General features: G+C 47.4%; 1 protein-coding gene across 3 annotated transcripts in view; it reads left to right on the top strand.

Annotated features, from left to right (window-relative positions):
* Positions 1-220: 220 nt before the first annotated feature.
* Positions 221-26,107, top strand: part of LOC141094144 (uncharacterized) — a 57,568-nt gene continuing 31,681 nt past the window's right edge. For 2 of the 3 annotated variants that reach the window (XM_073579886.1, XM_073579887.1), the window contains exons 1-6: positions 221-333; positions 17,891-18,040; positions 18,170-18,349; positions 18,432-18,555; positions 18,639-18,736; positions 18,935-19,025. In XM_073579886.1, coding sequence (XP_073435987.1) covers positions 307-333; positions 17,891-18,040; positions 18,170-18,349; positions 18,432-18,555; positions 18,639-18,736; positions 18,935-19,025 — 670 coding nt within the window. In that variant the 5' untranslated portion in view covers positions 221-306. The remainder of the gene's footprint in view (positions 334-17,890; positions 18,041-18,169; positions 18,350-18,431; positions 18,556-18,638; positions 18,737-18,934; positions 19,026-26,107) is intronic. The other variant, XM_073579888.1, reaches the window with a different exon arrangement.

Genomic DNA, 26,107 nt, shown 5'->3' on the forward strand with positions numbered 1-26,107 from the left:
GTACACAAGAGGATCCGCTCCGAACAGTTCGTGTATACGTGACTCCGCTCCGTACACCTCGTACACACACTGCTTCGCTACATCCACCCTGTAAACCCCTCCTGACCCCACACATAAACTTCCCCTCATCCAACACCATGACAACCAGCACAGCAGAGTCCTGCACACACTGAGGCTCCTGATCATGTGACCCCTGACTCCTCCCCTCCTGTGACCTCATCACAGGTCCTGTGCGCACAGAGCAGCCATATATGTGGAGTGCGGCTCTGCGGGTGGAGGTCGGTGCTGGAGGCTCCATTATTCTCTATGTGGAGTGCGGTTCTGCGGGTGGAGGTAGGTGCTGGAGGCTCCATTATTCTCTATGTGGAGTGCGGCTCTGCGGGTGGAGGTCGGTGCTGGAGGCTCCATTATTCTCTGTGTGGAGTGCGGCTCTGCGGGTGGAGGTAGGTGCTGGAGGCTCCATTATTCTCTATGTGGAGTGCGGCTCTGCGGGTGGAGGTCGGTGCTGGAGGCTCCATTATTCTCTATGTGGAGTGTGGCTCTGCGGGTGGAGGTCGGTGCTGGAGGCTCCATTATTCTCTATGTGGAGTGCGGCCCTGCGGGTGGAGGTCGGTGCTGGAGGCTCCATTATTCTCTATGTGGAGTGCGGCTCTGCGGGTGGAGGTAGGTGCTGGAGGCTCCATTATTCTCTATGTGGAGTGCGGCTCTGCGGGTGGAGGTCGGTGCTGGAGGCTCCATTATTCTCTATGTGGAGTGTGGCTCTGCGGGTGGAGGTCGGTGCTGGAGGCTCCATTATTCTCTATGTGGAGTGCGGCTCTGCGGGTGGAGGTCGGTGCTGGAGGCTCCATTATTCTCTATGTGGAGTGCGGCTCTGCGGGTGGAGGTAGGTGCTGGAGGCTCCATTATTCTCTATGTGGAGTGCGGCTCTGCGGGTGGAGGTCGGTGCCGGAGGCTCCATTATTCTCTATGTGGAGTGTGGCTCTGCGGGTGGAGGTCGGTGCTGGAGGCTCCATTATTCTCTATGTGGAGTGCGGCTCTGCGGGTGGAGGTCGGTGCTGGAGGCTCCATTATTCTCTATGTGGAGTGAGGCTCTGCGGGTGGAGGTAGGTGCTGGAGGCTCCATTATTCTCTATGTGGAGTGTGGCTCTGCGGGTGGAGGTAAGTGCTGGAGGCTCCATTATTCTCTATGTGGAGTGCGGCTCTGCGGGTGGAGGTCGGTGCCGGAGGCTCCATTATTCTCTATGTGGAGTGTGGCTCTGCGGGTGGAGGTCGGTGCTGGAGGCTCCATTATTCTCTATGTGGAGTGCGGCTCTGCGGGTGGAGGTCGGTGCTGGAGGCTCCATTATTCTCTATGTGGAGTGAGGCTCTGCGGGTGGAGGTAGGTGCTGGAGGCTCCATTATTCTCTATGTGGAGTGTGGCTCTGCGGGTGGAGGTAAGTGCTGGAGGCTCCATTATTCTCTATGTGGAGTGCGGCTCTGCGGGTGGAGGTCGGTGCCGGAGGCTCCATTATTCTCTATGTGGAGTGAGGCTCTGCGGGTGGAGGTAGGTGCTGGAGGCTCCATTATTCTCTATGTGGAGTGTGGCTCTGCGGGTGGAGGTCGGTGCTGGAGGCTCCATTATTCTCTATGTGGAGTGCGGCCCTGCGGGTGGAGGTCGGTGCTGGAGGCTCCATTATTCTCTATGTGGAGTGCGGCTCTGCGGGTGGAGGTAGGTGCTGGAGGCTCCATTATTCTCTATGTGGAGTGCGGCTCTGCGGGTGGAGGTCGGTGCTGGAGGCTCCATTATTCTCTATGTGGAGTGTGGCTCTGCGGGTGGAGGTCGGTGCTGGAGGCTCCATTATTCTCTATGTGGAGTGCGGCTCTGCGGGTGGAGGTCGGTGCTGGAGGCTCCATTATTCTCTATGTGGAGTGCGGCTCTGCGGGTGGAGGTAGGTGCTGGAGGCTCCATTATTCTCTATGTGGAGTGCGGCTCTGCGGGTGGAGGTCGGTGCCGGAGGCTCCATTATTCTCTATGTGGAGTGTGGCTCTGCGGGTGGAGGTCGGTGCTGGAGGCTCCATTATTCTCTATGTGGAGTGCGGCTCTGCGGGTGGAGGTCGGTGCTGGAGGCTCCATTATTCTCTATGTGGAGTGAGGCTCTGCGGGTGGAGGTAGGTGCTGGAGGCTCCATTATTCTCTATGTGGAGTGTGGCTCTGCGGGTGGAGGTAAGTGCTGGAGGCTCCATTATTCTCTATGTGGAGTGCGGCTCTGCGGGTGGAGGTCGGTGCCGGAGGCTCCATTATTCTCTATGTGGAGTGAGGCTCTGCGGGTGGAGGTAGGTGCTGGAGGCTCCATTATTCTCTATGTGGAGTGTGGCTCTGCGGGTGGAGGTAAGTGCTGGAGGCTCCATTATTCTCTATGTGGAGTGCGGCTCTGCGGGTGGAGGTCGGTGCCGGAGGCTCCATTATTCTCTATGTGGAGTGCGGCTCTGCGGGTGGAGGTCGGTGCCGGAGGCTCCATTATTCTCTATGTGGAGTGCGGCTCTGCGGGTGGAGGTTGGTGCCGGAGGCTCCATTATTCTCTATGTGGAGTGCGGCTCTGCGGGTGGAGGTCGGTGCTGGAGGCACCATTATTCTCTATGTGGAGTGCGGCTCTGCGGGTGGAGGTCGGTGCTGGAGGCTCCATTATTCTCTATGTGGAGTGCGGCTCTGCGGGTGGAGGTCGGTGCTGGAGGCTCCATTATTCTCTATGTGGAGTGCGGCTCTGCGGGTGGAGGTCGGTGCTGGAGGCTCCATTATTCTCTATGTGGAGTGCAGCTCTGCGGGTGGAGGTCGGTGCTGGAGGCTCCATTATTCTCTATGTGGAGTGCGGGTGGAGGTCGGTGCTGGAGGCTCCATTATTCTCCCTCACCCATGACAGCACCACGGAGAGAGGGGGTCCGCCCATCAAGGACAGGAACCTACAGACAAAAGAGCGGCACCTCTCCTCCGCCCCCAGTTGGGTTCCTGTCCTTGACGGGTGAACCACGGCAGCAAGAGCGCAGCGCTTACCGGGAGTTGAAGATCCGGGACCGCCCCGTCCGCGGTCAGACAGCGGGAAGGCCCCTGTCGCGGCGGGGTCGGTTGCCGAAGCCGCCACCGCTGCAGCTGAGGGGCTGTCCAGGGTGAGCGGGCGGGGAGGACCGGGCCGCCGCTCCGGGAGGAGTAGGGGCCGAGGGACGCCGGATAGGGGCAGCGCTGGGTACACAGGTGTACCAAGATGGCGCTGCCCCGGAAGTAGAATGAGGAACTTCCGGGTCCCCGCGGTCGGCACATGCGCAGTACGCACTCCCCGGGGGAAGAGCGGTGCAGGCCGGGAAGACAGGTGACGCCAGGGCGGCTTATTCAAATTGGGAACGCTAAAGCAGCCTCAGAGCTGGAAGCGTTCAGGCGCGATGGATAGCGACCAGCTACAGCAGCCTAAGCAGCAGCAGCAGCAGCAACAAAGGCAGCATCACCAGCGCCGCCAAAAGGATAAAGACGGACGGGGGAGCAGGTCCAGCAGCCACTCCACGCAACAGTCTACTGCAAGGAGCAAGTCACCTGCCGTGGATCGCCCAGTGAGGGATTTGGATCCACTTCCAGAACCGGTACCTGCAACCGCGCATGAGGGGTAAGTGGATCTTCGTGAATGTTCCCCATTGTAATAGACTTCTTTCCCTTATCAGGGAAAGAAGAAAGAAAAGACCAAGAACAGGGAATGCCCCACCTGTGGGAAACCATTACCAACGCCCTGGGAGAAAAAATTGTGTGACTCCTGTATACAGGAGGTCCTCGGCGGTGAAACCCCGGATCATGCCGCAGACCTAAGGGCGGTAATCCGCGCAGAAATTCAGAGTGCCCTTTCATCCAGAAAACGGGAAAGGAAGGGAAGGAAGGGGGACGTGGTGATAGACTCCCAATCTGACAGCTTATCGTCAGGGGAAGTCACCTCCCATACTGTAAATACCGACTCGTCATCCTCCGATGAGGAGACGGAAGGTCGTCATTGTTTCCCCCTGGACGAAGTGGATGCCTTAGTAAAGGCGGTAAGATCCACTATGGGGGTGGAAGAACCCCGGACTGATAGATCAGTCCAGGACATTATGTTCGGGGGACTGAGTCAAAAAAAACGGAAGGTATTTCCGTTAAATAAGAACGTCCAAGGCCTCATAGATAAAGAATGGGAAAAACCGGATAGGAAAAGCTCCACAGTTCCTTCCATCAAAAGGAAGTACCCATTTGAGGAGGAAGCATCCACATCATGGGATAAGGCCCCCAAACTAGATGTGGCGATAGCCAAAGCTTCAAGAAAGTTTGCACTCCCCTTTGAAGATATGGGTACCCTGAAAGACCCGTTGGATAAAAAAGCGGATACCCTACTTAAGGGCACCTGGGAATCAGCAGGGGGAAACATCAGGCCGGCGGTAGGGGCAACCTGTACCTCCAGAGCTCTTATGGTATGGATAGACCAATTGGAGAGACAGATAAGGGAAGGGGTTCCCAGAGATAAAATCCTGGAATCCTTGCCAATGATAAGAGGGGCGGCAGCCTACCTGGCCGACTCTTCGGCTGATTCGATAAGATTGTCATCTAAAACAGCAGCCTTGTCGAATGCAGCTAGACGAGCTTTATGGTTAAAATGTTGGCCTGGGGATCTCCAGACAAAAATAAAATTATGCGCCATTCCCTGTGAAGGAAAATTCCTCTTCGGGGAAACCTTGGATGACATCCTCGAAAAGGCGGGTGACAAAAAGAAAGGCTTCCCAAACTTAGGACCTGTGACCGCCACAGGCTTTAAACGGTCCTTTCGGAACAGAAAGTTCTTCCAGAGGAGACCCCCGAGAGACCAAAAATGGTAAGACAGAAGAAGGGACAGGGGGTTCATCTTCGGTAACTCGTCCCGGGATAAAAAACCCGCCAAGTGACTGTGGGCCCAGGGTGGGAGGGAGACTAAGGTTTTTCCTCCCAGCCTGGGAGAAAATATCCAACAATCCCTGGCTGATAAATCTTGTAAGATCGGGATTAAGGATAAACTTTTATTCTCTCCCGCCGCAAAAATACATAATTACCCTGATAAGGTCGTCAAAAAACGAACAGGACGCCCTCGAAAGGGAGGTTCTGAGTATGTTGGACAAAAAAGTCCTACAGGAGGTTCCCCCACAGGAGAGAGGCAGGGGGTTCTACTCGCCTCTCTTCCTGGTAACCAAACCAGACGGCACCTTCCGCACCATCATAAATTTAAAAAAACTGAATTGCTATATCAAGAACGAAAAATTCAAGATGGAATCGATCAAATCGACCATCAAAATTCTCTTTCCGCAATGTTTTATGGTGGTCCTAGACCTCAGCGATGCCTACTACCATGTCCCTATTCACAAAGAATCCAGGCAATACCTCAGGCTAGCAGTCTCGATAGCAGGAGAAATAAGAGAATTCCAATACAAGGCCCTGCCATTTGGGATCTCAGTGGCTCCACGGGTCTTTACGAAATTGGTGGCAGAGATGATGGCTCACATAAGAGAACAGGATGTTCTGATAGTGCCTTATTTGGACGACTTTTTAATAGCGAGCAACTCAGGCCAGAAATGCACAGAACAGAGGGACCGAGTGATGAGCACTCTAAAAAACCTCGGGTGGCTTCTGAACCTGAAAAAGTCAAGGCTGGAACCAAAGAGAGTCCAGGAGTTCCTAGGCCTGACACTGGATTCAAACATCCAAGTATGTTACTTGCCAGATCACAAAAGGGACAGAATTATTCATATAGTACAAAAAGCGAGGCAAAACCCCTCTATGACACTAAGACGAGCAATGTCCCTGTTAGGGTCCCTCTCTGCATGCTTGCCGGCGGTCCAGTGGGCACAAATACATATGAGGGATCTGCAATGGGATATCCTGACCAACCAGCGGACCTTAGGAGACCGCTTGGAACATCATATTACGCTAGGTTCAAAAACTATTCTTTCCCTAGCCTGGTGGGAGGACAAAAACAACTTGTCCAAAGGGATCCCCTGGGAGGCCAAAATCACACATGTAATTACCACCGACGCCAGTCCTGTGGGTTGGGGAGCACACATGGGCATCAGCGTGGCTCAAGGGGGATGGAGAAGTCAAGAACTAAAAGCCTCCTCGAATCAAAAAGAACTGCTAGCAGTAAATTATGCCTTGAGTCACTTTTTGCCAGCATTAAAAGGCCATCATGTCCGGATATTCTCGGACAACCGAGTAACAGTGGCCTATATAAACCACCAGGGGGGAACCAGGTCCAGAACGTTAATGGAGGCATCCTTCGAGATATTCGGGTTGGCAGAGAAAAACTTACTGTCCCTATCGGCGCTACATATACGGGGAGTAGAGAACCAAACGGCAGACTTTCTGAGCCGTACCCAACTACATCAGGGGGAGTGGACTCTAAATCAGTCCGTTTTTCAGAAGATTGTGGAAATGTGGGGAACCCCAGACATAGACTTATTTGCAGACCACAAAAACAAAAAAGTGGAAATATTCTGTTCTCTGAATCCCAAAGGGAATCCTCACACCCTGGACGCATTTATGCTCCCATGGACACGGGGTTTACTGTATGCCTTCCCACCGACCATTCTCCTTCCGGCGGTGATAAGGAAAGTCAGGGAAGAGGGGGCTCGGGTAATACTTATAGCCCCTTTCTGGCCAAAAAGAACATGGTTTTCATGGCTCAGAATAATGTCAGTAACCGACCCCTGGGTTCTACCAGATCTCCCCGACCTTCTATCACAGGGCCCTGTGCTACACCCCCAAGCAGTGAACCTCCATTTAACAGCATGGAATTTGAAAGGTCACTGCTGAGGGGGAAAGGATTTTCAGAAAATCTAATTTCCACGTTACAAAAAAGTAGAAAACCAGTTACAATCAAAGCCTATGGTAGAACCTGGAGAAAATTCCTATCCAGTTCGGGGGCAAAGGTTCAGGATGGAATACAAATGGATAAAATCCTGGAATTCCTCCAAAGAGGGTTAGAACAGGGACTAGCGACTAACACACTGAGGGTACAGGTAGCGGCCCTGGGCGCCCTCTATAATCAGGAGGTAGCGAGCGACCCTTGGGTGGCACGGTTTATGAGGGCCGCAGCCAGGTCTAGACCAATAGCTACCCAGAAAGTACCATCATGGGATCTGAACTTAGTGTTGTCAGCCCTAACAGGACCCCCATTCGAGCCTATTCAGTCAGCTCCACTAAAGACCCTATCATTAAAAACGATACTGCTAGTGGCCCTAACATCGGCCCGCAGAGTAAGTGACATTCAAGCCTTATCGGCAATACCCCCATTCATTAAAATTATGGAGGATAGAATTATATTGAAACCTGACCCTGCATATTTGCCCAAGGTAGCAACACACTTCCATAGATCACAGGAGGTAGTCCTTCCTTCCTTCTGCCCAAACCCTACGAATAGAGGAGAGGAGAAATTTCACACATTAGATGTGAAGAGGTGCTTAGTGCATTACCTAGAGGCCACCAAGGGATGTAGGAAGGAAGGATCTCTCTTTGTGTGTTTCCAGGGACCTCGTAAGGGGCTCGGGGCGTCCAAAAGTACCCTGGCAAGATGGATAAGAGACGCGATTGCCCTGGCATACTCATGCAGCGGGAATACCATCCCGGAGGGTCTAAAAGCCCACTCTACAAGAGCAATGGCGACCTCATGGGCAGAAAGATCAGAGGTATCGATAGAACAGATCTGTAAGGCGGCCACCTGGTCAACACCTTCTACCTTTTTCAAACACTATCGCCTAGATCTAGCCTCTGCGTCTGACCTGACCTTCGGGAGAAGGGTCCTTCAGGCGGTGGTCCCTCCCTAAGCTACCAATCTCTGAAATTCTCTCCGTGGTGCTGTCATGGGTGAGGGAGAATAGCTTAGTTACTCACCGATAACGGTGTTTCTCGGAACCCATGACAGCACCCGCTTAATTCCCCCCCTTTTTTTCACGTGTGCGGTGAGCACGATTTAATGTGTGTAGAGTGTGTTCTTAGTCACGAGGTTTCTCTATAAGTATGCAAATTATAATGTTATGTATATACTTTTGTTATTAACTAACCGGGAGACCCTCTGATGCTCTGTAACCAACTGGGGGCGGAGGAGAGGTGCCGCTCTTTTGTCTGTAGGTTCCTGTCCTTGATGGGCGGACCCCCTCTCTCCGTGGTGCTGTCATGGGTTCCGAGAAACACCGTTATCGGTGAGTAACTAAGCTATTCTCTGTGGAGTGCGGCTCTGCGGGTGGAGGTCGGTGCTGGAGGCTCCATTATTCTCTATGTGGAGTGCGGCTCTGCGGGTGGAGGTCGGTGCTGGAGATTCCCCATTAGGGTGTATGCACACTCTGCGGATTCTGCTGTGGATCCGCAGCAGTTTTGGCTCTGCAGAACCACAGCAGTTTCTGCTGTGGTGTACAGTAGCATTATAACCTATGGAAAACGAAAACCGCAGTGCACACGGTGCACATTTTTCCGCACGGTTTTGCTGTGGTTTTCAATCCGCAGAAAGAAATGACATGTCAATTCTTTCTGCGGATTCCGCAGCGGTTTGCCATTTGCTCCATTGTAGAGGTGATAAACCGCAGGGTAATCCGCAGATAAACCACAGGTCTATCTGCAGAGCATTCCGCAGCGTGTGCACACACCTCACTGAGCACAGGGGACATTAACCCCTTCAGTACGGAGACTCTTTTGGGGTCTTTGTTGCCACTTTATAAGAATCATAACGTTTCTGTTCTGTTTCCTGTAATAGATACAAGCGACCCAACTATGGAAGTCAGGAAGGGAGGAAGCGGATTGTTCTCCTAGTACAGGGGCCCTTTCTTGGCCACACACAGTGTAATGCCCCCATTATGCCCTGTAAGCAGGTGACCGGATACAACACACAGACAAACCGGAAGTAACCAATATAGGCTCAAGGCTCGCTGGGCCGCATTCAATTCAGCCAGCTTTCACAATGTCTGTTATAGTACCCTGGACCAACACCTGTACTGATGTCAGTGCTGGAAAAAATGGCCTGGCTCACTCGCGCCTCCTGCTCTTCACTGTAGGTGTATACTACTGAGCGTAATCTACTCACAGATCACTGGCACATCCGTCTCTTGTACCAGAAGTAATAAGAGCTGGGACTCTGCACTTGCCTGGCACAGTCTGGACTCTGGGTCTTGACCAGCACAGGTCAGGTTCTTGGGCCTTGACAGGCATAGTCTGGGCTCCGGGTCTTGACCAGTGCAGGTCTGGTTCTCAGGCCTTGGCCGGCATAGTCTGGAATCTGGGCTCGCCTGGGCTCTGCCGCCACAACCAGCTGCCTCGGGCACTTTACCATGGCCTGGTACCTTACATTCTTCATTGGCACCAAGTCTGTTCTGGCTTTGGGTCTATGGCCTTTATAATAACAGTAAACTGTGTCATCAAGGTCAACTGACCTGGTGTACCATCTAGACTCTTTCTTCCTGAAACTCTCCCTCTTCCCATTGATTCCGTAGAGTCCTGTCTGGACGGCAGATGGCAGTCTTTTTGTACAAATACTGCACAGCCCTGAGGATTTGCTCTTATGTTACACCTTTATACACCCCTTATGTAGTATATATGATGCCCCTCACACAGTATAAAATTTCTACAGTACTGGCATTTCTCACACAAAAGATATTTCCACAGTATCGCTATACCCCCACACATAGTATAATCTCACAGTACCGAAGTTCCCTCCACACAGTGTAATGTTCCCACAGTACCACCATCCAACCACACACAGTATAATGTTCCCACAGTATCACCATCCCACCACACACAGTATAATGTTCCCACAGTATCACCATCCCACCACACACAGTATAATGTTCCCACAGTACCACCATCCCACCACACACAGTATAATGTTCCCACAGTACCACCATCCCACCACACACAGTATAATGTTCCCACAGTATCACCATCCCACCCCACACAGTATAATGTTCCCACGGCAACGCCATTCCCCCACACAGTATACAGTAAAATTGTCACAGAATCATCAGTCTTTCCTCACAGTACAATATTCCCACAGTACCATCATCCCCCCCACACGCAGTATAATGTTGCCACAGTACCACCATCTCCCCTACATAGTATAATGTTCCCACAATAGCATGTTCCCATACACGAAGGATAATGTTTCCACAGTACTGCCTTCTCCCATTTTCTGATGTTCCCACAGTAGTGCCCCCTATATGCACAATATGATACCATCCTCCCAGAGGTGTAGCTAGGGTTTTGGTTCAGGGGGGCGAAACTTCTGAGTGGGTCCCTAACCAGATAACTTTGATTACAACTCGGTGACGCACCCTAATAGTGGATGTAGGAGATGACAGCGCTGTTACTGAAAATAATCCCTATATAAAGACCAACATGGATATTACCGCCATATGGTCAGTAGTAAATACCAGTCCTACAAAACATATGTGATTACTGCACAGGTATAGTTGGTGTCTTACCGCTGACGTTCTTTCTGATGGAATCGGTCACTTTTCACGTCTTTTCCATCTGGCCCAGACTGACATGACAACTCCTCCAGCCAGGACTCTGCTACAAAGAATACAACAACGATATGTTTCACTTCTCATATTCCAGCTCCATCACCATGTATCCCCAACCTGCACAAACCCCTCATCCTGCTGATACCCCAATGCTGAGCCACTGCTGCTGTATGTGTCCCTATTACTGCACCTGATACCCCAATGCTGAGCCTCCGCTGCCGTATGTGTCCCTATTACTGCACCTGATACCCCAATGCTGAGCCGCCGCTGCCATATGTGCCCCTATTACTGCACCCGATACCCCAATACTGAGCCGCTGCCGTATGTGTCCCTATTACTGCACCTGATACCCCAATGCTGAGCCGCTGCTGCCGTATGTGTCCCTATTACTGCACCTGATACCCCAATACTGAGCCGCTGCTGCCGTATATGTCCCTATTACTGCACCTGATACCCCAATGCTGAGCCGCTGCTGCCGTATGTGTCCCTATTACTGCACCTGATATCCCCTATACACATGTGGCTCTGCTCCGTACATGCTGTACACATGCGGCTCTGCTCCGTACACGTTGTACACACGCGGCTCTGCTCCTTACATGCAAGGCTCCGCTCCTCCGTACACCTCATACATGCATATCTCTGCTCCATACACCTACACACACGGCTCCGCTCTGTACATCTCATACACACACAGCTCTGCTACATCCACCCTGTAAACCCCTCCTGACCCCACACAGAAACTTACTTCGCCTCATCCAGCACCATGACAACCAGCACAGCAGAGTCCTGACCTGCATCCACTGAAGCCCCTGATCATGTGACCACTGACTCCGCCCCTCCTGTGACCTCATCACAGGTCCTGTGTGCACAGAATAGCCCAGGACGACATTGCTGGCTGTGAGGTGGGGGGCTCACTGCTGGCACCGGGGGCCCCCACCGCCTTCTTGGGGGCCCATAGCGGCTGGGCGGCAGAGTAGGAAGATCGATTCTCCCTGCTCTGCCATAGAATGTAACTGTATGGGCGCGCTGTGCACGTCGATACAGTAGCGTAGTTCGGTGGTCCCCCTCAGAGTGCGGGGCCCGGGGCCACCGCCCCCTCTGCCCTGAGCCCCCCCGGTAGCTACGCTACTGCATCCACCCCACCGACAACCTCACAGCTAGTTAAGAAATGCTCACTTAGCCTCATTCTTGGTGCAGATTCTAATGAGCTCAGGACCTATGAGATGTGTACCATACATTAGTTGGATAGGCAGGGGCGTAGCTTCCATAACAGTAGTCCACTAGGTTGCTATGATGCCCATGAATTGAGAGGGCTCATGGGGTTTGGTATTGGTCACCCTCTCCTTCCCATCATCACAATTTCAGGGATATCCACGCTCCCATGACGGTGATACTATTGAATAGAAAAGAGAATCTGAGTGTTGAAAGCTCCTGATCCACCATTCAGCCTTCGCCTGTGAGTCTGAGACTCCGTGCACTGCAGGTACAATGACATCACTACATCACACCTGTAGTATGGAGCCTCAGTACTCACAGTGCACAGACTGGAGCAGTTCACCTCGGGATCAGGGGTGTGTGTGTGTGTGTGTGTGTGTGTGTGTGTGTGTGTGTGTGTGTGTGTGTGTGTGTGTGTGTGTGTGTGTGTTTTTTTTTTTTTTTTTTTTTTTTTTTTATATCAGGAATTGTGAGGGCAACATATTAAGAGAAGAGCTGTTGGGACTCTCATATTGAATGTGTGGCTGGTAGGGGTCATTATACCGAGTAAGGGGCTGTGGTGGACTGTAAATGCCTCCATACTGACTTTGGGTCCTTATTTTCTGTAGCAGGTTGTGGTGGCCATAATACTGTGTGAGGTGCAGTAGGGGCCATCATACTGTGAGGGAGCGCTCATACTGAGCTACATGGGCACACAGGAGAACAAATTGCTTGTGATGAGTCAGATAGGGATGAATAAGTGAGAAATACAGACCTTTGGTCTAGCTGGTTACAGTCCTGATTTGATATGGTGTTGTGTGCCAGGAGGAAGACATCAGATAGTACGTTCTGAAGGAAAGCAAAGTTATAATGGCAGTGAGAATCTGGATTGCCGGCAGAGAGAATAGCGGAGACAACGAGCAGGGTGAGGTTCTTAGCTCAGTTTGCTGGACTATTGTGTCTTATAACAAAAGTTATGCACCGCCACATGTAACCGGATAGTTCCTGTCTCTGCATAATGCAGAAGAAGCATTCATAAAGTGTAGAGCTTCCTAGCTGATGTATATACTTCTCATCAAGTTCTTGTTAAGTAAAGGAAAGTTTATTTTTGGATTTTGGTCTCCCTCATTCATCTCTATACCATCTGGTCCGGGCATATATATTTCCTTTGTGGGGTCCAATTCCAGTTTTTGCTGTCAGACCTGTGATTTCTATCTACTAGTGAATAGGATATAAAAAAATTTTTTTATTGATATAACTTGACTAACATTGCGCAGTGACTCTGTTTTCAATATAGTGATGGATATTTCTTGTTGCCAAAAATGTTTTTTTTTTCATTTTAAACAATTTTTAACCTTATTTAAACCCCTCTGATTAAATCATACAACATGCAAGCCTCTGATTGCTCCAGTGATGCACTGTACTACTGTAGTGCTGAGTACCATCACTGCCTGTCATTGTAATACTAAGGGCTCGTACTCACTGGCAAGAAATACGAACGAGTGCAATCTGATAAAAAAAAAAAAAAAAATCGTATTGCACTCGGACCGGTGTTATTCAATAAGTGACATCTCATTTGCGATATTTTTCTCAGCCGAAATTGGAATGAGAAAAAAAAATGCAGCATGCTGCATATTGCTGCGATTCTCTGACGAGACTCGCCAATGCAAGTGAATTGGTGTGAGAAAAAAAATCGAACAGCACTGGCACCATGCGAGTGCTGTCCAATTTTTACTCACCGGCGTCCTTTGAAAAGTCGGCAATTCATATGCAACTATTGTAAAATCACACTGACATGATAGAATACATGTATACACATAGAATAGGTGTTTGTGTGTGTGTGTGTATATATATATATATATATATATATATATATATATATATATATATATATATATATATCAATTTAAATACTAAAGGGTCTCAAGTAGAAATCATATAGCATACCCTAAAACTAATATTTTATTAATAAAATAGTGCTGTCTTGACTCATGGCTCAGGCATATAAATATGACAAAAGTACAATACATCATGACTCATCAGCTGCAAACAGTATGTGTCAATCCACCTAATTATCGCAGCATGTGTATTGCTTCACAGACATGTATATGTATAGTCCAAAATACCACATCCTCATAGGTCATCATGATTAATAAACTTAGCCAGGGTCGAAAAACACATGTAGAGCTTATGCCCACACCATCAGTTTTCAGATCTCATCATATTATCAAAAAGCGGATAGAACATATCATCGGTGGAAAGCTCAAAATAAAAATGGGATACTCATCGTATACTCCAACAGCCTCCCCATAGCCTAGATACGCCTCGACGCGTTTCACCCCTCTGGGATCATCAGGAGGCTCGATAGCAACCTTACTAGTGTCCTAGTGTGGTAAAGTACTATCGAGCCTCCACCGATGATATGAGTCAAGACAGCACTGTCTCCCCATAGGCCTATCTATTCATGTGTTCCTTTTTATGTGTAACATTTTGTGGGTTCTAGGGTCCCCCTCATCGTAGGTTTGTCTCTGTTATTTGGTAGAGGTTCCCTTAGCATCGGGGAAGGGACTTCATTAGTGGTGCTAGGGTACAATAGGGCCCCTAGGGACAGCCATTGTTGAGCGGGGGCGCCACAACGTTCCCCCTAGGGTGCCAACCTCCGCGGTCAGGAAGGTGTAAATAGGTTACCTCAATAGGGACTCCTAGGACATTCCCCACAAATCATTTTAATATATTTACTTTTGGACACTTTTTTTGTTTTGTCTTTTGTGTTCACTTGTGGTGTAACCCTGGTGGGTTTTTTATTAATAAAATATTAGTTTTAGGGTATGCTATATGATATATATATATATATATATATATATATATATATATATACACACACATATATTTGTAAAGCAGTGCTTACTGTTGGTGTTGGGGGACACTCACTTGGCAGCGAATAAATATGGTCAGGCACAGGTTTTTCACATAAACAGTCCATACGGTTTATATTGCAGTCATAAACCGCTGAGGAACGTGAAGAAAAGGCAACAGTGTTTCATCAGACAGATGAATGTTCATAATAGAGCTCCGCTCTCTCAGCCCTGTGGTCACACAGGCTGCGCCATGTCCAGCACACAGGCTCTATAGCCTAAACACATAGTTATTTCCCCCGTCAGCACTGGTTCCTGGGGATGCTGCCGAACTGGGTTCACCGTCCTTGTGTCCTGTGCAGTACCGACAGTCCAAAATCCACAGACGGAGGGTAGCTCCCCCAACACAATGCCTTCCGACTCCACAAAGACACGTGGCCTGTCTGGGTGCTATTCAGGACTCATTCGTCCAACACCTAGGCCTCACCGGGTGCTATTCAGGGATCCAATCCTACTCCCAGGATCTCCCAACACACTGGCCTCACCAGGTCCAAAGCCTACCGCCATGTGCTCTTCAGGGATCCATAGTAACTAACTGTAGTTAGTTATAACAAATTATAATTATCCTCCATCCCATAGTCCCGTGCCCATATACCCATCATACATATCCACCATCCCATAGGCCCGTGCCAATATACCCATCATACATATCCTCCATCCCATAGTCCCATGCCCTTATACCCATCACACATCCTTCATCTCATAGTCCCGTGCCCATATACCCGTCATATATATCCTCCATCCCATAGTCCAGTGCCCATATGCCCATCACACATCCTCCATCCCATAGTCCCGTGCCCATATACCTGTCATACATATCCTCCATCCCATAGTCCAGTGCCCATATACCCATCACACATCCTCCATCCCATAGTCAACCATTATGACATCATAATGAGCGGCGGGGCTTGCAACCTATGATGACATCAGCGTCGCCATGGCAACCATTATGACATCATAATGAGTGGGCGGGGCTTGATACGCACACACTGTTTCCCCAGTATGTAGATAGGGGCATTATGACATCATAATGAGGGGCGGGGCTTGACACGCACACATTTTTTCCCCAGTATGTAGATAGGGACAAAATTGTTTGGTGAATTGGAACGCGCGGGGTTAAAATTTCACCTCACAACATAGCTTAGGATGCTCTCGGGGTCCAGACGTGTGACTGTGCCAAATTTTCTGGCTGTAGCTGCGACGGTGTGGATGCCTATCCCGGACACACACACACACACACACACACACACACACACACACTTTGAGCTTTATATATTAGATAGATAGATAGATATACATACATGCATACAGTGATAATTCATTTGTCGACTTTTGTAAAATCATTTCAGAACCCAACAGGATATGACACATAATTTGCATACAGTAAACCATTGCATATCCGTTCGATCTATATATGTCCCTTACTAATAATGTTAGCAGTGTGTTTGTAAAATTTTGGAGCAGTAGGTGTTAAATTAAAGGATTAATTCAAGGAAAAAACTTGCGTGGGCTCCCGTGCAATTTTCTCCACCACAGAGGGAAAGACAGTGACTGAGGGCAGATATTAATAGCCTAGAGAGGGACCATGGTTATTGCCCCCCCCCAGCTAAAAAAAAATCTGCCCCCAGCCACCCCAGAAAAAGTGCATCTGTAAGATGCGCCAATTCCGGCACTTATCCTCTCTCTTCCCATTGCCCTGTAGTGGTGGCATATGGGGTAATAAGGGGTTAATGTCATCTTGCTATTGTAAGGTGACCTTAAGCCTGGTTAATAACGGAGAGGTGTCAATAAGACACCTATCTATTATTAATCCAATAGTATGAAAGGGTTAACAAAACATAGAAATTAAGAATAAAGACTTAATGAAATAAACACACATTTTTTCCAACTTTATTACACTCCCAATCCAATTGAAGCCAGCGTTCTCCAGTAAAAAAAAAAAATCCAAAATAAAAAAGCAACAATATCCTAAACCTGTCCGCCATACAGTCAAGTCCCACGCTGCAATCAATCTCAAGGGGGTTAAATAGTTTACAACCAGGAGCGGTGCTAATGCACCTGGCTGTAAACCGCAGCGGAATGAAGGAAAAGCTGCTTGCGCAGCCTCCCCGCCTGACCGGAGATGAACTCATTAGAGTGGGAAAGTTTCTGAACATTTAAACACGCTGTCAGTTCACCACAGGTCAGGAGGGGAGTCTGCGCAGCCTCAGTGACTAGCACTGACATCACTTAACAAGAAACTTATTGGACGCTGCCTCTGGCCCGGCCTAATAGACCTTCATACATTGCAGGCCAGACACCATTATTAGGCGTGTAAGTATCGTAGTAACTAGGCCGCCCCATACTATCGAGTACTTGGGGGCGGAGGGGCATTCAGCCGGACTCTGTCCCACCTTCTGAGATGCCATGTTTGCATTTGGCAACAGCAAGTGGTTAAACTGCCAGGGTTTTGTTGCAGCCGCTCCTATGCCGTCCCTGCGGTATATATCTATGTTCTGGGGCCCAAAAGAGGTAATTTTTTTTAAACAATTGTTTATTGTGTGAAAAAATAAAATGTGTCTTCTGCTTTTTCCATGTTATTTTTCTTTTTACAAGAATTGTTGGAGCCAATTTTCTTTAGAAACATTTTTATATCTGCTTTTTTTCTGGTGTTTTTCCTGTAATATAGGAAAGCCTAAGGCCAGAAATAAACCCCATAAATCGCTGTACATGGAGACTTTGGGATCAGATAATTTCTGTCCGCTGTCTTTGTGGAAACAAAAAATCTTTTCTAAAAGCCTCAAACTTCTGTGTGTGAATCAGACCTGAGATCTAACGTGATAGAAGATTACAGTGCGGGGAAGACGGGAAACCTTCATATAGACGGCCGGTGGGGATGGAGTCAGTGACCGACTCTGGCCAAATATGTTTCTAGAGCTGTAGTAGAAGATGAAGATGTCGTCCTCATCATGAAGGAGTTATTTCTCCTGTCACGTGTAATGAATATCTCCTGCAGTATTGCTAATGCCGATTCCAGTGTCGGTAATGAGACGAGAATTAGCGTTATGGAAGATGAGTCTATGAGGAACGTATTCAGCTGCCGACTCCGAGGAAGAAACTGCTTGTTGTCTGTGGCCTAAATATATAGGTTTTATTAGTAGATGTCAGGGAAGAAAACTAAATACTGTAAAATAATTTCCTCTTATGTTTCCCTTATTATCTCCAGTAATTGTATTATTACACAGGATTTTTACGATGTTCCATCGGCTCATCTTCTTCTCATTCAGGTCTCTACAATATCTGATCCTCTCAGTGAAGATCTTCTACATAAGAACGTTTTCCTGATTTACCCATCAAAGATGGATATGGACAGAGACAAGATGGCGGAGAGGATATTACACCTCACCCTAGAGATCCTCTTCCGGCTTACTGGAGAGGTGAGAGATTCTGATGACGTCACATTACATCATTCTTATCTATGGGAATAACAGATGGACAGACCTGGAGAGGTGAAGACTCTGGAAATGTCTGTAGTGAGATTTATTAATGTGTCTCTCCATAACCAGGATTACACAGTAGTGAAGAAGACCTCTAGTGAGCGCTGTCAGGACCCTGTGTCTGAGGGATTGGGAAGACCCCTGAGCCCAATCACGGGTCCTCCACCTCACCCTCTGATGTATGAGAACATCAATGACCAGAAGATCCTAGAACTCGCCTACAAGATGATTGAGCTGCTGACTGGAGAGGTGACACTGCTAGGAATGCTGGGACATTATGCAGTACGCTATGAAGGGATCGGGGGGATGATGGTATCATTGTATGTGTCAGGTTCCTTTAAGGTGTCAGGATGTCTCTGTCTATTTCTCCATGGAGGAGTGGGAGTATTTAGAAGGACACAAAGATCTGTACAAGGACGTCATAATGGAGGTTCCCCAGCCCCTCACATCACCAGGTAATAGACAGGACTAAATACACATGGCCTATAATTATCTGTATGTAAAGAATGAATTCAGTCCCTGTATATGTTTCCTCCAGTTCTATCCAGTAAGATGACAACACCAGAGGGATGTCCCCGTCCTCTTCTTCCACAGGACTGTAAACAAGAAGATCCCAATGTTCCTCAGGATCATCAGGTAGATGGAGAGAAGGTACCTTGAGATCTCCCCTATGTTGTCTAGACCGCTGTGAAGGTCTTGTGCTCAGTCTTGTTTTATCCACCAGTATTATATGTTTTATACTTGTGAAATAAGAATGGCGGGGATGGCAGGATTAGAGCTGATCATAGATGTGACTTCTCCATCTGTCTTTGACTTTTACAATATTTGTTTAAGGGTGAAGATCTGACCCATATTAATACTACAGAGACATATGTGAGGGGTGATGAGCAGTGTAAAGAGGAGATTCCTAGATATGACTACCCAGGTGAGTAGTAACCAGTAAATGCAGAGAAGTAACAGATTCTTCTCAGTCAGCGGCTGTAGCTATTTTATCTATGGTGAAGTCTGGTCATATCACAATCTTGTGACCACCATTTGGCCTCAATACCACAACCTTCTCCTTCTCCCAAAACTGTTCTAATGACTTTGGGCACTGAAAGCCCTTTTCTATAGAACCTTCCAAATGGAAGATCCACCTACCGTACCATGGGTTAGAAGACGCTGACCATTACCTGCCCAGATCTGTAAACTACAAAGTCAAATGACAGCGTACGTAGAATGTGCCGACAAGTTAGAAAATCACTTAAAAAAAAAAAAAAGTATTATGATGGACCTCTGCGATAAAGAAGAGGGTAATGATGCTGTTGGCTTCTTGGAACCCTGATATCTTATTGGATGAATCTCCCTTATCTCCCTTCTGTGCTGCTGAATGTGCTCATATGGTCCCTACAAGACCAGGTCCAGTCTTTCTGGCCAAACTTCGCTTTTATGATCGACAACATTAAATGTACAGTGAGGCCAAGTGTTAATTTCTGTACAATAGCAACAGAGTTTCCCTTTATCCTGACTTTTCAATTTGTATTAAAACTAACTAATTTCAGGGAGGATTGTGATGAACTACAGGGAAAACATTACACCTGTGCCATGATTTATCGCTAAGCTGTGCCTGGCTGATGGCTGTAATATACACTGCTCAAAAAATAAAGGGAACACTTAAACAACAGAATATAACTCCAAGTAAATCAAGCTTCTGTGAAATCAAACTGTCCACTCAGGAAGCAACACTGATTAACAATCAATTTCACATGCTGTTGTGCAAATCAAATAGACAACAGATGGAAATTATTAGCAATTATCAAGACACCCTCAATAAAGGAGTGGTTCTGCAGGGGAGGACCACAGACCACATCTTAGTACCAATGCTTTCTGGCTGATGTTTTGGTCACTTTTGAATGTTGGTTGTGCTTTCACACTTGTGGTAGCATGAGATGGACTCTGCAACCACCCAAGTGGCTCATGTGGTGCAGCTCATCCAGGATGGCAAATCAATGCGAGCTGTGGCAAGAAGGTTTTCTGTGTCTGTCAGCAGAGGCTGGAGGTCCTACCAGGAGACGTGGAGGGGGCCGTAGGGGGGCAACAACCCAGCAGCAGGACCCCTACCTCCGCCTTTGTGCAAGGAGGAACAGAAGGAGCACTGCCAGAACCCTGCAAAATGACCTCCAACAAGCCACAAATGTGCATGTGTCTGCACAAACGGTTAGAAACCGACTCCATGAGGATGATCTAAGGACCCGACGTCCACAGATGGGGGTTGTGCTCACAGCCCAACAAAGTGCAGGACGCTTGTCATTTGCCACAGAACACCAGGATTGGCAAATTCGCCAGTGGCGCTCTGTGCTCTTCACGGATGAAAGCAGGTTCACGATGAGCACATGTGACAGAGTCTGGAAACGCCGTGGAGTGATCTGCTGCCTGCAACTTTCTTCAGCATGACCGGTTTGGCAGTGGGTCAGTAATGGTGTGGGGTGGCATTTTTTTTGGAGCTCATGTGCTCGCCAGAGGTAGCCTGACTGCCATTAGGTACCGAGATGAGATCCTCAGACCTTTTGTGAGACCATATGCTAGCGCGGTTGGCCCAGGGTTCCTCCTAATGCAGGACAATGCCAGACCTCATGTGGCTGGAGTGTGTCAGCAGTTCCTGCAAGATGAAGGCATTGAAGCTATGGACAGGCCCGCCCATTCCCCAGACCTGAATCCGATTTGAGCACATCTGGGACATCATGTCTCGCTCCATCCTCTAACGTCACTTTAAACCACAGACTGTCCAGTAGTTGGCGGATGCTTTTGTCCAGGTCTGGGAGGAGATCCCTCAGAAGACCATCCGCCGCCTCATCAGGAGCATGCCAAGCCTTTGTACAGTAGAGAGGTCATACAGGCACGTGAAGGCCACACGCAATACTGAGCATCTTTTCCTTGTCGTGAGGCATTTCCACTGACGTTGGATCAGCCTGAAATTTGATTTTCCACTTTGATTTTGAGTATCATTCCAAATCCAGACCTCCCATGGGATATTCATTTTGATTTACATTGATAATTGTTTTATTCATTGCATACAGGTTTATGACTGAAATGTACAGACGATCTATCATAGTGTTTCTGAGAAGGCTTTCCGATACAATCCCAAGAGTAGATAGCCATTGTTCCCATATCTTTATACATTTTTTTGTGGGCGTTTCTTTTAATATATGTTCCCCTTTCCATACATAAGATATTTAGTTTGTATTTTAATTCTTCTATCGTTTGGGGGGATTTTTCTACCCAGTGTAGTGCTAATAGTTTTCTAGCTTGAAATGGCACTCGAGAGATAGCTATAGGGGAATCCAAATCCAGCCCCCCTCCAACAGACCAAGTATGCAGATTCTGGGTTCAAACGAAATATGGATTCCAAACCTAGATTTTATCAAGTCAACTACCCCCTTCCAATAATTCCCAATGCTTACATACTCCCACATCATATGCATTAGGTGAGCGTCGTTTTTCCCGCATCTTAGGCACATGTTGTCCACTCTTATACCAATTTTAAATAGAATACTGGAGGTCTTGTATGCTCTATGAATAAGAAAGATTTGGGACAGTCTGTGATGCAGACAAGGATAAGTTAGGAACTAGATCTAGCACCTCTTTCCATTGTTCCTCAGATGGGGGACCCACATCTCTTTCCCTCTTTACTTTGGCTGTGATAGGATACTTTTCTAATTGCACAGCCATAAGCTGTTTATATATAGATGGCATGTTTCAGCTTTTTCCAAATATGCTCAATAGGATTTAGGTCAGGGCTCATAGAAGGGCACTTCAGAATAGTCCAATGTTTTCCTTTTAGCCATTCTTAGTTGTTTTTAGCTGTGTTTTGGGTCATTATCATGTTGCAAGACCCATGACCTGCAACTGAGACCAAGCTTTCTGACAATGGGCAGCACATTTCTCTCTAAAATCCCTTGATAGTCTTGACAATTCATTGTACCCTGCAGAGAATATAGACACCCTGTGCCAGATGCCGCAAACCATTCCCAGAACATTAAAGAGCCTCCTCCATGTTTCACAGTAGGGACAGTGTTCTTTTCTTGATATGCTTCATTTTTTTCATCTGTGAAAATAGTGCTGATATGCCTTGCGAAAAGTTCCATTTTTTTTGTCTCATCTGTCCATAGGACATTCTCCTAGAAGCTTTGTGGCTTGCCAACATGTAGTTTGGCAAATTCCAGTCTGGCTTTTTTATGATATATTTTTTTTTTTTCCCCAACAATGGTGTCCTCCTTGGTTGTCTCTCATGAAGTCTTCTTTGGCTCATACAATGACGGATGGTGCGATCTGACACTGATGTTCCTTGAGCTTGAAGTTCACCTTTAATTTGTTTAGAAGTTTTTCTGGGCTCTTTTGTTACCATTCGTATTATAATTATAATCACAGAAGGATCAGGGACCTGTCATAAGCTAATACAGATGAATATGTAAGCAGAGAACCACATAAAACCCTCCCGCAGCCCCCCTAGAGCACGAGAATCTCATTAACTGAAAACCACAAATAAAGATTAAACAACTACAAGACAAATTTCATCACCAGGTATCAATGTAATCAGCATACACCTGTGGTCAAAATTGTTGGTAGCGCTCGTTTAATGACAGAAAAACCCATAATGGTGACAGAAATAACTTGAATCTGACAAAAGTAATAATAAAAAATCTATGGAAACAAACAAATGAAAGTCACACATTGCTTTTCAACCATGCTTCCACAGAATTTAAAAAAAAATAAAACTTATGAAATAGGCCTGGACAGAAATCATGGTCCCCCTGAAAATAATGTGACAAAAGGGATGTGTTAAAGCAAGGTGTGTCCACTAATTATCATCACAGGTGTCTACAATCTTGGAATCAGTGAGTGGGCCTGTATAGAGGGCTACAGATACTCACTGTGCTGTTTGGTGACATGGTGTGTATCACACTCAACACGGACCAGAGGAAGCGACGGAAAGAGTTCTCAGGAGATTAGAAAGAAAATTATAGACAAACATGTTAAAGGTAAAACTTATAAGACCAGCAGCTTGATGTTACTGTGTCTACAGTTGCACATATTATTCAGAAATTTAATATTCATGGCACTGTAGCCAACCTCCTTGGACGTGGCCGCAGGAGGAATATTGATGACAAATCAAAGAAACGGATAATACGAATGGTAACAAAAGAGCCGAGAAAAACTTATAAACAGATTAAAGGTGAACTTCAAGCTCAAGGAACTGTCATGGTTTGGACAGGGTTAATGCACTGCCTTCTCAGGGTTAGTTGTTGTGGCTTCCTTTTGGATCTGGGAGGGATATTTATACCCACGCTGGACTAGGATTCTCTGTCAGTTATACTCCTGCCCTCGGCTGAGTTAAGTTGAGCCTGATGTTTTGTGTGTTCGTGCCATGTGCCTGCACTGCGTGTATGTCTCCTGGTTCTGATTCGGTCTGTCCCTCACTTTGCTATTGCCTGTTCATTCTGTACCTCGTTGTTCGGCTTTTTTGGTAATTTACTTCGGCTTGTCTCCTGACTACGTTTTTGTCTCATTCCTTTTGTCCTGTGCTGTCCTCCTGTTACTGACCTTGGTTAGTCTGACCCCGCTCCCGGCGTTGCCGGTTCTTACTTTCCACCTTGTGCTCCCCAGTTCGCACGAGTGCTAGTTCTATCCTTTAGGACCTTCCTGCTCTGGTCATTTGACCCGCCAGGTCCTCGTCTGTGTCTCTGCACACAGTTGCTTCTGCCGGCTACTTTCTCCGTCCCTCACCCGCTGGAGAGTGTGCTCGGTAATCTGTCTTTTTCGGTACTGTCCTCTATCTAGTGTGAATGCACCGCACACACTGACTGTCTCCTGACATTATAACTGACCGTACAGTCTTTTCCAGGTGGTGAGGTGCGAGTTTATTATGGATCCGGTATGGCCTCTCACGGAGAAGGTTAATGAGCTCTCCCAACTTATGCACAAGCTGTCCATGGAGAAGCAAGCCCTGGTTCACTAGCACCAACAGGTGCCGAGAGATGTGGCAGGTGCTCTACAGGGTCCTGTTGAATTGGGGACTCGGGATGGGGGCTCCACTGATGTGTCCCTAGTGGACCCCGAACCACTGGTAAAGTTACCTGACAATTTTTCTGGGGATAAAAAACTGTTTAGGGTTTTTAAAGAGGGATGTAAGTTGTTTTTGAGTTACGTCCCCGAGCTTCTGGTAATGAAAGGCAGATAGTGGGGATCGTTATGTCCTTATTACGTGGGGGCTCCACAGGCATGGGCTCTCTCTCTCCCTCTGCTTCTAAACGTATGTCAAAAAGGAAACAGAGCAGCACATTGCTAAGGAGAGTAAAACTAATCCCAAGCTGTTCTTCAACTATATCAAAAGTAAAAGAATCAAAAGTGAAAGTGTAGGCCCTTTAAAAAATTGTGAGGAAAGTATGGTTGTAGATAATGAGGAAAAAGCTAATATATTAAACTCCTTCTTCTCCACGGTATTCACGGTGGAAAATGAAATGCTAGGTGAAATGCCGAGACACAAAGAAAAGCCTATATTAAGGGTCACCAATCTAACCCAAGAGGTGCAAAACGAGATTAAAATTGATAAATCTCTGGGTCCGGATGGCATACACCCACAAGTACTAAGAGAACTAAGTAATGTAATAGACAAACCATTATTTCTTATATTTAGCGACGGGGTCTGTTCCACAGGACTGGCGCATAGCAAATGTGGTACCAATATTCAAAAAGGGCTCTAAAAGTGAACCTGGAAATTATAGGCTAGTAAGTCTAACCTCTATTGTTGGTAAAATATTTGAAGGGTTTCTGAGGGATGTTATTCTGGATTATCTCAATGAGAATAACTGTTTAACGCCATATCATCATGGGTTTATGAGGAATCGCTCCTGTCACACCAATCTAATCAGTTTTTATGAAGAGCTAAGCTATAGATTGGACCAAGGTGAGTCATTGGATGTGGTATATCTTGAATTTTCCAAAGTGTTTGATACTGTGCCACACGAGGTTGGTACACAAAATGAGAATGCTGGGTCTGGGGGAAAATGTGTGTAAATGGGTAAGTAACTGGCATAGTGATAGAAAGCAGAGGATGGTTATAAATGGTATATTCTCTAACTGGGTCGCTGTGACCAGTGGGGTACCGCAGGGGTCAGTGTTGGGGCCTATTCTCTTCAACATATTTATTAACGATCTGGTAGAAGGTTTATACAGTAAAATAATGATATTTGTAGATGATACAAAACTATGTAAAGCAGTCAACACAAGAGAAGATGGTATTCTGCTGCAGATGGATCTGGATAAGTTGGGAACTTGGGCCGAAAGGTGGCAGATACATTTATCATTGTTAAACTGCAAGGTTATACACATGGGAAGAAGGAATCAATATCACCATTACACACTGAACGGTAAACCACTGGGTAATTCTGACATGGAGAAGGACTTTGGGATCCTAGTTAATGATAAACTTACCTGGAGCAGCCAGTGCCAGGCAGCGGCTGCCAAGGCAAACCGGATCATGGGGTGCATAAAGAGAGGTCTGGATACACATGATGAGAGCTTTATACTGCCTCTGTACAAATCTCTGCTTAGACCACACATGGAGTACTGTGTACAGTTTTGGGCACCGGTGCTCAGGAAGGATATAATGGAACTAGAGCGGGTACAAAGGAGGGCAACAAAATTAATAAAGGGGATGGAGGAACTACAATACCCAGAGAAATTAGCAAAATTAGGATTATTTAGTCTAGAAAAAAGATGACTGAGGGGCGATCTAATAACCATGTATAAGTATATAAGGGGATAATACAAATATCTCTCCGAGGATCTGTTTATACCAAGGAAGGTGACGGTCACAAGGGGCATTCTCTGCGTCTGGAGGAGAAAAGGTTTTTCCACCAACATAGAAGAGGATTCTTTACTGTTAGGGCAGTGAGAATCTGGAATTCCCTGCCTGAGGAGGTGGTGATGGCAAACTCAGTCGAAGGGTTGAAGAGAGGCATGGATGTC

The sequence above is a fragment of the Dendrobates tinctorius genome, unplaced genomic scaffold (assembly GCF_039654945.1).
Source record: "Dendrobates tinctorius isolate UK_male_01 unplaced genomic scaffold, ASM3965494v1 ptg000063l, whole genome shotgun sequence".
Classification (NCBI taxonomy): Eukaryota; Metazoa; Chordata; class Amphibia; order Anura; family Dendrobatidae; genus Dendrobates; species Dendrobates tinctorius.